Source organism: Anneissia japonica, unplaced genomic scaffold (genome assembly GCF_011630105.1).
Source record: "Anneissia japonica isolate Jap-2015-1 unplaced genomic scaffold, ASM1163010v1 scaffold1178_len102667_cov126, whole genome shotgun sequence".
Taxonomy (NCBI): Eukaryota; Metazoa; Echinodermata; class Crinoidea; order Comatulida; family Comatulidae; genus Anneissia; species Anneissia japonica.
In genome coordinates, this window is record NW_022709666.1 from 40078 (window position 1) to 52654 (window position 12577).

At 34.7% G+C, this 12577-nt stretch overlaps 1 protein-coding gene across 1 annotated transcript in view; it reads left to right on the plus strand.

The window, feature by feature from the left end:
* The window catches only part of LOC117106930 (glucosamine-6-phosphate isomerase 1-like), an 8168-nt gene extending 1576 nt beyond the window's left edge, over window positions 1–6592 (plus strand). The window contains exons 3-6 of the mRNA XM_033248452.1: window positions 2413–2549; window positions 3541–3642; window positions 3896–4056; window positions 5251–6592. Of these exons, the coding sequence (XP_033104343.1) occupies window positions 2426–2549; window positions 3541–3642; window positions 3896–4056; window positions 5251–5502 (639 nt within the window). The 5' untranslated portion in view covers window positions 2413–2425 and the 3' untranslated portion in view covers window positions 5503–6592. The remainder of the gene's footprint in view (window positions 1–2412; window positions 2550–3540; window positions 3643–3895; window positions 4057–5250) is intronic.
* The last annotated feature ends 5985 nt before the right edge of the window (window positions 6593–12577 follow it).

A 12577-nucleotide genomic window follows, 5' to 3' on the forward strand; every position in this document is an offset into this window, starting at 1 on the left:
TCATCATTGTCACACCTACTGTGCCTATGTAAAAATAAGACTAAAATATTTTTTCGAGATTAAAAAAAGAACATAATTATCGCATTTGAAATTTTACCTCAATTTGTTCTTATTTTTGAAAGCAAATTCAGCAGTCCCATGAGTGTTCTTAAAACCCGGGGTTTATAAAATGTAGTTACACACAAATAGGCCTACATGCCAGTGGAGCACTAGCTCAGCAGCACCGTTTGATTATGGTAATGACGACAATGATGGTATAATAATATAATACTGCAACCAAGGGGGCCATTTATACAGCAGGAGTATGGACTGTTTTATATCTATTTTGTCAATTAGGGCTAAAGTATACCACCCATCCAACTTTCCCGCGTACCGATTTTTTTTTGTCCTAATCTTTCTCTCAAAATAGATTGGGTGACAAGCACCTTGAGGCCGTGGCCAATTAATTAAGTTTCCCAGAATTAAAATGTATGAAACACGAATGTTCAGGGAATGTTCGAAACATCATTGTTTTGTGAAACAAAATTAATTTTACAAACATCAAATAGGCCTTCTTGTACTTTAATAATGTAGGCCTAACTTCTTTACAATAATCCATGTTGAGCTAACATTTACAGTGCAGCTCATAATATAAAGAGGTAGAGGCCTACATTCGCGCGAAAACCCTGGGTAACAAGGACGGATTAGTGGGAAAGGCAGCCAATCGTAAGTGACTACAAATGACGTCATTTTTATGTCGTATTGCAAGAAAAATTCAACTCAACGTAACAGTCGCAAGCGCTCGTTTTGGACACTGGATGGAGTTCAACGTCGTAAGTTCAACTTTCGTAAGCGGCTGAAAATTGCTTGTTTATCTGCGGCCCAACACGATCAACGCAAACGTCGTTGACGTCGGCATTATTTCAACTTTGCGTAAGAAACGTATGAAACGTAAGAAATTCTGACCTTTACGTCAACAGGAAACCAGGCTTTAGTGGTAATGGCAATAATTTACAGTAATTTTTAAATAATTAGAATGTTTATTTGTACAAGAAAAAAAAACATTTAGAATGATCATTTGTAGAAAATTAAAATACTTAAAATTGAAAAAAAAAATTGAATACCAAGAAGAGTTTCGAACTCATGATCTTAAGTTCTTTAGAACACATCCTTAACTGAAGGTCGCGAGTTTGAATTGCGCCTCTGTGTTAATTTCCTTTTTTAATAAACATGAATGAGAACTGTTTGACAAAATGAAAAAAAAAAATTAAATACACTATTCGAACTTGCTAAATATGCGATTCGAACTCACGACCTTAAGTTTTTTAGAACATTTCCTTAACTGACCGCAGCATCCATGCGATGTGTCTTATATTATTACTACAGTATGGATGTCACAGTTAATCAATGATGTGTAGTACTGATGGGACCAAAGGTCGCAAGTTTGAGTTGCGCCTCGGTGTTAATTTTCTTTTTTAACATGAATGAGAACTGTTAATGAATGAAAAAATAAATAATGAAAAAATAAATATACGCGATTCAAACTTGCTAAATACGCGATTCAAACTTGCTAAATACGCGATTCAAACTCATGACCTTAAGTTTTTTAGAACACATCCTTAACCAACCACGCCATTCATACAACGTGCACTATTGTGGTAAATGGCAGTAATGTACAGTTCTTGCTGAATCCCTTGTTTTGTTTTGTAGGTGTAGGGGGACCCTGAGTCCAACTTACAAAAAGGGCGATGAACGTTTGTTGGAAATCCTCTCTAGTTTGTGTGTACAAAATTTCCTGCAAGTCTGTTCAAAGCTAGCGACACTGGACACTTTTTAAGTTTAAAACTCCCGTTTTTGTTTTGTATGCGTAGGAGGAACTTTGGGGTCCAACTTAAAAAAAGGGCTATGAACGTTTGTTGGAAATCACCTCTAGTTTATGTGTACATATTTCATGCACTTCCGTTCAAAACTGGCGATGCTGGATGTTTTTAAAGTTTTGGTAACAAGAACAAGAACAGCAGTGAGGCTCTGGGTCAGCGCTTAGCGCGGACCAACACAGATGAAAACCATTGCCAAGACTATGCATAATTGTCTGTATTGGTGACAATTTTTTAGGCCCACCCATGCTAGGCCTATTAAATATTTGAATAATCATTTCAACATAATAAATCCTTTAATTGTATATTTTTTTTCAATGTATTATAACTTAATGATCTTTTATTTTTGAATAATTTTCTAGGGATTTATTTAATGTTCTCCTACATATCTAAAACATTCTTATCTTATAACTTATTAATTTGTTTAACCATTTCTATCGCAAGTAATCGTTTAATTCTTTTCATTCTGTTAATATTTCAAACATGTTAATTTGTTAAATCAATCATAAAATATTTTTCTGTTATAATTCTAAAGAATAATATGTACCTCTGCCAGCAGATTTATCATCATGCGTCTCGTCATCTTGGACAGCTATGACAAAGCAAGTGAATGGGCTGCTAAGTATGTCCGCAATCGCATACTGGAATTCAATCCTGGACCTGATAGGTATTTCACACTTGGCTTACCAACAGGTTTGTGCAGATCTCCTAAATTATAATTTATGGTGAATTATGGTGTTTCATAGGCTTATTTAATCAATTTTGGGTGATGCATAGGTGAGTCCATACCACTCCTACAGTCATCCAACATTTAGATGATGTGGGTGGGAACCCTATATATGGGTACAGTGTAGTAGATCAGGAGAGATTGTTGAGACTAGTATGAGTAGACAAAAGTTGATGTTTGCTGTCTGCAGGAAGTCGGTTGGGGAGGGGCTTCTGCCAGGATGATACAAGGCAAGAACAACCCAGTACAAGATGTTCTGGGTGGGCACAGGAGGACCTGGGATGTTGGTGGCTGAAAAATGGGTAGGGAATGTTGTACATGTGAACTAGGTGAATGATCAAATATTACTTAACTGAAAAAAGTAAATGTTGCGAATAATGAAGTTGTAGTAGTTTGTTTTCATATTTTGCAATCAAAGAATTGAAAGATAAGGGAACGAGATTGAGATCTCCACAGTTCAGTACACACACAGTGGTTACTACTAGTTCAGCTGACTGAGCTGTCCTTTTGATTTAATTTAGATAATTCTCTGATTAGGTGGTAGCCACTTTTTGTGCGCTGAACCGTGGAGATCTCCAGTTCAATTCCCAATGCTGCCTCTCCTTGTGTTTCAGCTGAAGGGCTGAAATACAAGTTACAATAGCGCACCATCTTTCGGATGAGATGTTTAAGCTGTTGGTCCTGTGTGCATTTATGGCCCATGTGCTCGTTTAAGAACGCAGTACACTCTTCGGAAAAGATTAGGGGATTATCTCCTGGTGTACTGCCCAATCACCACCAGAAGGAGCCCACTGGAAATAAGTGTTCTTCTAGACTTTCGTGAGCTATCCTTGGTGTTTACACCGAATAAATCCAATCCAATCCATACTCTATCAAGCATGTCTAGTCAAACATTAAAAGAACAAAATGTACTTGTATGTCTTGTTTATTAAACTTTTGGTTTTATTTATAATTTAGGAAGTACTCCTAAAGGAATGTATCAAGTCTTAATTGAATTTGTCAAAAATGGAGTCTTGTCATTCAAGTATGTTAAGACATTCAACATGGATGAGTATGTTGGTAGGTAATTCTTACAATTGTTTCATAGCTGTCTCTTATACACATCTAGATGTGTATAAGAGACAGTGACAACCCTGGTCCTGAAACTGGCTTTTAATTAGTATTGTTATTAGTATTATTGATATTAAAATTATTCGGATTATTAATGTTTTTATCATTTTTATTAACATTATCATTTTATTCAATTATCATTTACTATTATTCAATTCTAGATATGCACTTCTTTCAGGAATTGGGCCAGATGGACACATAGCATTTAATGAGCCTGGATCAAGTCTGGTGTCTCGGACACGTGTTAAAACTCTAGCTCAAGACACCATTATTGCTAACTCCCGGTTCTTTGGTGGAGATATTTCAAAAGTACCTACCATGGCATTGACTGTTGGTGTTGGAACTGTTATGGATGCAAGAGAGGTTAGTGTACACAGTTTGGAAAAAGATCATGCCTGCTCTTTCCTGCAAAATGAGAGTTTGATTTAACCGTTATTCTCTTGACTCTTAGCATTTTTCCACCTTTTCCCTCGTCATTATAGTTTTACTTTTAGTTATATAAATAATCATGAAAATTGCAAGTACGTAATACTATTATTAGTGTAGCACTAACAAAATTATACCAAGGTAAAGGTATAAGAATAACCCATAATTTGCAGTGTTATTGCACTTTTCATTTGGGCGTGGAGCCAAAGAAAATGAAGAAATATAAATTTAAAAAATCAAATTGAAATACGTATACTGTACAAAGAAAATTAAATTCAAAAATTTTAAAGAATAGAAAGTGATCTTATGACATATATTGTAGCAATGTTTATAGTTTTTTGTTCATTATTTAAAATATTTAGTCTTGTATTTATATATAAGTAACAGGATTAAATATTTTAAATAACACAAGAACACAAGACAGATGTGTAAATTAAACCTCCTGATTTTTCCAAAAGCTCAAGCAAGAACCACCTCAAACCAGCACCAATGTTAAGACTGTAGTTAGCAGTGCCTCTGCCTTACCACTCGGCAACTCAACTTGCCTAAAATAAATAATCTTGACAGTTTTTTATACAGCACCATACATTTTTAAAAAACTTATTATCATCACGCTTAGTGAATATGAGGTAAAACAGTGTGGAGTGTGGACATCCCTTCCTACATGAGACCATTTTTGTATTGACACTATTCAAAATTGGTAAATTTATAGTGCCTGTCACTTATTTGGTATGAGAATGTTTTGTGAGTTTGTGTTTTTGTGTTGTTTTGTATACCTTGTTTTATGTAGTCTCGGGACTAGGAGCCCTGTGGTAGCTTATCTCCATTACTCTGTTTCAAGCAGGGCTTAAATAGGTAAGAACACTTTGGAGCAATACAATCACTTTGCAACACCCTGGCCCCCAGGAATCCACCCCTTTATCACCCTTTATCACAAAGAGAAAGAGCGTTAGCGGAGCCCATAGAATATAACCATATCTGCTCGACATTTGCCCTCAAAGGTACAGTAGGTTTAACCATATTAAACTCAGTAGGACCTTGGCTCCTCAAACAGGAAGGGAAAGTATACCAATTAACACCTGTGCTTCAACATCAACATATTAATAATCATAATCAAATATTATTTTACAGGTGATGATAATAATCACAGGTGCTCACAAGTCTTTTGCATTATACAAAGCAATTGAGGAAGGTATCAGTCACATGTGGACAGTATCCGCATTCCAGCAACATCCACGTACAATATTTGTCTGCGATGAGGATGCCACACTAGAACTACGAGTAAAAACAGTCAAGTACTTTAAAGGTTTGATGTACGTGCATAACAAGCTTGTTGAGGATAGCGAAGATTATCAAGAAGTGAAGAGACAGAAGAAGAAATAAACTTCATATTAACACATACAGTGACCTGACTGTTCTATTGAGGTGCCAGTTTTATACTCCAAACATTATGTTCACAAATATTTTAAATATTTCCATAATATTATACATTCCAAAGTGTGCTAAACATATAACAAATAATACACTCAATTAAAACATTGAAGTTTATTTTTTAGTTTTTTAGCTTAACCTAAAAGGATCAGTGACAGAAGATTATGTTTAATTATTAGTGTCTGAAATGAGTTGGGTGCAGCACTTGCGTTTTGGGCTTCCAAACTAAATGTCCGCATCATGAGGCCGGACACTTGTTGGTACTTGGGTAGGATACTTTATCTGTTGTTCCTTGCCATCTAGGGTATGTGGAGGATGATACGCCGACTGCTAGCTTATATTAATAAAAATGATTTATTATTTTACTCCCCTTGCAAACATTCAATATTTTGACTACCTTCTATGTATGATGGACGTGACAATAATGTCAAACACAGCCATTAGATGATGATACACTATTAAGAATTTTTTTTTTGTAATTGGTCATAAGAAATTTACAACTATTCTCAGTGTTAGACCTTGTGCAGAATTTTCCAATTTCAGAATTGGTCATATTTTTAAACAAATATATTATTGTGATTTGAGTTTGGTGCTTAATAATAAAAAAGTGTCATTTTTGTTCTTCGAAAAATGTGATGCTCTGGTGCTATGACCATCAAAACTGATTGAAAGTAGATAAAGGTAGGACAATAATCATTAACTCCGAGTGTCATTGTGCTGAATTGCTTACAGTTGTGGGAGGTGACTACTGTACCATCTGTAGAAAGATACAGTACTTGGTAATTTCATGTTCACATCATTCCACAATGAGCTGGAATGAACCGGCCCCTCGGCCACTCTAATAGACCGCTTGCAGTGTGTTTCATTTGTGATGAATATAGGACAATTATTAGTGTAATATTAGTGTACAATCATTGTTTCCATGATGATTGCATAAATGTTTTAAACTATTTTTTATTTAGTACAGTATACATTTACATGTTATAATTTCAGTAAACTATTCTATTTTTCGTATGAATAAAGGACAATTATTGATATACAATCAAGGTTTTCATTTTTTTGTTTCAGTAAATATATTTTACCTAACAATATGGGGAGCCAAGCGTGAGCATGGGCCTGGCATGGGGAAAGGGAAAAAAGAGAAGAATAGATAAGAAAGGGAAAAGAGGGGAGCATGGTTCTCAAAAATAAGCCAATTTTCCATTTAAATTCCATGTACCAGTGTCTATGATCAAACACCGATTACTATCACCCCATCCCCACTCACTGGTTTGCAATCCGCATGGCCACTGATGATAATCAAAGTGGAAATTTTATGCAACACATATAATGGTTTGTCCAGGGTATTTTTCTCCATCCCTGTATGTCTGTAATTGGATCAAACTTGTGTGGCACTATGGAAAGTTCTATGGAATTCTGCGATATTACTTCCAATGTCCACACTAATTTTCTCCGTCTATTTTTGCTGTCTCTCTTCCACAACACATACTTACCAACCTTTGAAAATTTGAATGCATAACTGAAGAAAATGTCTAAGTGGTCTCGAGCAGCGCCAATCGAGAGGAAAAGCCCAGAGCACAGAAAAGGTACAAGAAGTTTTTAAATAAAAAATAGCAGCTAGATTGCATCTTGACCCAACAGTCAATGGTCGTGTTTGAAACAGGAACATTTTGTATATTATCCACTGTAGTTTTCAACGCTAGATGTTTTTTTTTTTTTGTTTTTGTTTTTTTTTTTAATTTTAATATGCATAATACATAAAGACAGTAAATCAACTCAGTGATGTAACAGCTCTGAGCTCTCACTGGCTAAGGCCAGGGGCCCCGGGGCCCAAGGAGCAAATTCAATTTTTTTTTTTACAAACAAATAAGCAAGGCCCTTTTTTCAAGCCAAAGTCTGCTGAGTGATTGGGGCATTTTTATTATCATCACTATCACTAGTCTATGTTTTATTAAAATAAATGTCCAAGAAATATATGGATTTTAATTTCTTGTTTGTTGGATATTTATTATAATATGTTTATTAGTGATATCTTAGAATTAAGTATGCTTTTATTGGGGTAAAATCACGATACATAAACTTAGAATTCGAATGTGTAAAAAATACATTCAAATACGTCATAGAATGCTAAAAACGCCGGAGCAACCACAGTGCCAGGCCCCCAAAGGGCCTGTGCCCAGGGGCCTTTGGCCTTTTCGTTACGCCACTGAATCAACTATCTGGTGGTTCCCTGCAACAAATTAAAATATCACAAATATCAAAATGATAAAATGTACATTATTTGTCAAAAATATATGGGAAAAAAAATTGATTGTCTTTTGTTTAATATTTAATATAAAACATGAATTGCTTTTGAGAGCCAATAATAAGTACAGTACAGTACTGCTAAAAACTGATGTTATTGTTACACAAGGTGTACAGTTTATTCAAATCTCTGCTACATAGCATCACAACCAATCATGGATAAAATAATACATAAAACGATAAATTATTTTAATAAGAGCCAACAAAAAAATACTAGGTTAAATTGTAGAGTAATAACAAACAATATATTCTCCTAGACACAAATGTGCTGTTCTAGTATCCACATTAGATATTTGATTTGGCCCACAGTAGTTTCCATAAACTAAGATACACACACAATCCTTTAAAAAACGTATTTTCCACTAACGATCTATGTGACATTCTGTATTACATTCAAGAGTTTTCATCTATCATAACCATTAAGAAAATAATCTGGGCACCCAATAACTACATTATCCATATTAAATATACAGTATTACAATTATTGATCATGTATCCACATTAGAACATACAGTACATACATACACACACCATGGCCATGCTTTTCTAAAAATTTCTACAATAATATGTTTTAACTCTAAATGCTAGATTTCATGGCTGATAAATAAAATAAATATGATGGCTGATTCTCATCATGCCACACTAAACAAAATATACATTCATTCAGAGTATGTTTTAAAAGTTGCTGTTTGTGTTTGTTTGGAGGTGAGTACTGTTAAAATCAATAGTTTCTAACCTGGGGTATGCAAATTTCTTAGAGATTCACAAAAAATAATTGGGCATGCCTGAAAAATGTTGGGGTCCACTAGATTTTTAAACCAATTTTTCATGATTACATTAACTTTCTTATCTTGCAATGGTGTACTAATCATCTTATTGCTAATCATTAGGTGCATCATCATTAATCAAATACCATTTAACATAAGTGAAATCAGGAGGGGCGAAGGCCCTAAATTTTACAAAATTAAAAATAAATGGGGTATAAAAGAAAATATCATTCAAATTTTGAGTGCGATAGTGCCGTTTCCAGCCATCAGAAGTGCAATAGACATTTCGTACCTCAGTTTCCAAAATCTTGCGCTGTTTAATGTTGTACTTTTGTGGCGAATCAACCTTCTATCTATAATCTTATTGTTGAAATATCAACAAAGAGTAATGCTTCGATATGGGTCTGTCAAGACGTTAACATGTCCAAAGGGATCCGCAAATGCAAAAAGTTGAGAACCACATAGAACGAAAGATAAGATAAGATAAGACAAGATACACTTTATTGCTCCAAGTCGGAAGTTCAGTCCTCGCATTAAAATAAAGTAAAACTCTACTCCTTACAATTTTTAACCACTACATATCTGCCTACATGTTTTGATGATCATGCGTTGCACCAAACTATCTAGAACTCTCCAAATATCACAGTTTTCACAAATAGATATTTTTCCATAAATTTAGTATGATAAAATGGATATAAAGTTGAAATTAACAGTTACTGTATTATTTTCTTTCCTGAATCTGATAATCTTAGGTTAAAGAAAAGTAAGAATATTTTTAATGTTTGCAATACAAACAAATCTCAACAGTGAATGTTGGTTCATGCACCAATGATGTAACTTTGGGTGACTGGGAGTTGTATCAAAACATATGAATCAAAATAAATGGGTTCACACATTTCATATTGAAAGAGGTGGCTGGCAAACCCAAATTCCATCAATCACAATCAATTAATGATGGAAAACATCCAGAGACACCAAACCAAGGTTGTCTCTTAAAAAATATTGTTGGTGATACAGGCAAAATGTTGGAACGTAAAGTATTTGATACTTCTCCAAAAATCTATTTAAATCTTAGTGATCAACTACTGCTCTTTTACAATTCTTTTATCTGTCATATTTTGTTCTACTCAACATAATTACAAAAATTCATCAACTACAAGTGCTTGATATCAGTGGCAGTTCCAAAATTTCATGTGAAAATCGTGCAATTGTGGGAGCAGATGAATGACATCCAGCGGTTTGGTCACAAAACGTTGAATACCTACATAGAGAAAACAAAAGTAGGTAGACTATATTAATATAGTGCATAAAACACACTTGTCCAGATGATGAACAGACGATGATGAGTACCAGCATAGAATAGAACACCTCATGTAAATGTTGAGGTGCTTTAAAGAGAACTAGCAAAATGATTTTTTGTTCTAGAGGGGATTTTTGATATGCCATTAATAATAGAATCAACCTTAAAATCGTTTTTTGGTAATTTTTTATGACGTTATAGGCCATTTATATACGATTTTACCGTAACATCTACTAATACTATTCGCTTTAAAAATAGTACTTTTTTGACCTGTCACGTGGTGCAAACTCTAGGCCCAACCATCGCGCTGACGGAAGAGGGGTCTGCGACCTCTATGACGAAAGAGATTGGCCCTTGACCGCTCCACGGATCAATGAGTAGACAATAAACGATAATTATGGAGGCTGTTGGTTAAAGCTCCTGGATGAAGAAGTACTAGCCTAGACCTGTAATTCTTGAAGAAACCAATAGCAAAAGCATCAAAAGACAAATATGGGTTAAAATTGAGGAAATGAGCAAAGAAGAGCTAGACACACTTTTTGATCGACTAGGCCCTAGTTAGAAGGACTCTAGGCTAGGCTAGGAAGTAAGTACTTTTTAAGCCTCTTAGAGTCTATGTATGGGGCATATGGAACAAATATTGACTGTTCTAGATTCTGGGAACAGTGAAATCTTTTGCCCCTCGGTGACGTGGAAACCATAGCCCACAGGTGGGCAAGGAGCGGGCCGCAAAAACCTTGTATGTGCAGCCCGCCAAACATCTTTGGCTAGTAAACACCTTGGTTTTGTAGAGCCCAACACTGACAATTTCTAAAAAGTAGTATTTAAACTGAGAATGAAGTGGTGTAAAAGCAGTATATGAAGGTTTTTGGAAGCACACCGGAAACATCAAAGTTTGGGTCAAAAATTCACTGTGGCCCTCCGACCAATTTTTATGCCCACCCCTACCGTGGCCTATAATATTTCCTCGAGGGCCGAAGATAGGCTACGATCTTTACATCTCCGAGGGCCAATAGATTTCACCATTCCCCTCATGAGCAGTCAATATTTGTACACTATAATAATTACAACCAACAGCAACCCAATACTGCCCCCCCCCCACCATATCAAAAGGGCATAACTGACATTTTTGGCGAAAATGAGTTATATAGCCTAGTGGGGTCAGTACATCATGTTACACATGTTGACACAAAAACAATTGTAAAAAAGTGTCCCCCGGGCTAGATAGGGGCATGGCAAAAGGGCATAACTACACAATTTTCAGTAAATTCCCAAGGCAAAAGGGCATAACTGCAAAGATAGGCTGTGATACGCTGAAGCGTGACGTTCTTTTAACAGCCAACCAATCAGAAGAGAGCTTTCTCCCTGGTTACAATGAAGGTTGCATGTTAAGTTGTATTATTATTCTTACTGTTTGTGTACTCACAATTTGTAGATAAAAATTGGTTAAATAGTATGATTCTTGAGAGTAGCATATGTCTAGTTAATGTTAACATTAAACATGATAAGCCTAGTTAATTTATTCTATAATCTTGCCTTACTTTGAATGGCAACAGTTTAATACTATGGAAATAAACTATAGGAAAATAGTAACTGTTTAATATAAATAATTAAACATGGCAGAATAACAATTCACATTTTAACTAGAAATAACAGTGACAAAGAGGGACAACTAAAACGATTATTTAGCAAATAACTATGGCAAAGAGGCACAACTACAACATTTATTTATAGCAAATGGCATGACAAAAAGGTATAAATGCACACTTTACTCGAATCAACTGTGTTTACTAAGCAAACAACAACTTACTTTTCCATCTAAATCTATATATATATAATACTTTTTTAAAATATTTTATTAGAATATAAAAAAACAATAATATTCGTAATCATTTCATTATTACTTGAGTTTAGATCATAGAGAAGAATTGCTAATAATAATAATAATAATAATAGGCCTAATTTATATTGTAATTACATGAATTAAAATATAATTTATTATTTTACTTTGTAAATAAAATTTAAAAAATAATTGTAATTCTTGTTTAACGTACACATAGAAACAGTCACACACGCATTCTTACTATAACAGCAGTTCTATTTCATATACGCATACGCATGCATCCTTCACGCAGTGACGTAACGCCTATGCGCTCTTGTGCGGGACCCCCAGACCCCTAGGGGTCCATGAGGTCCCCTACCCACAGGGTCCTCGATCTACACCTTGAGCCAAAAGGGCTTTGTTGATACATAATAGCATACTAATGTTAATTCATTTTCTTTGTATACCTGGTTAGCCTATACATGGGTTTTTAATCATTTGTAATGTTAGTATTTATTTAATGCGTTTCTTTGGTATTATTGTACATTTATTTTATAGTTTATACATGACTAACATATGAAATTATATATTGAATGTTATTTTTTAATAATCTGACCCAAAATCGCGTTGAAAGAAACTAAAATGGGTACTTATATCCTTTTGCCAAAGTTTATCAACATGTCTTGAATCAGAAAACCCACGGCAAAAGGGCATAACTGACATTTTGAGCGCAAAAATCAATATTTATAGAAAAAATGTGTGCTACACTGGAAGAGACATTATTTGTCTATTTGAATACATTAACCATGAAATCAAATACTAAAACACATTTTA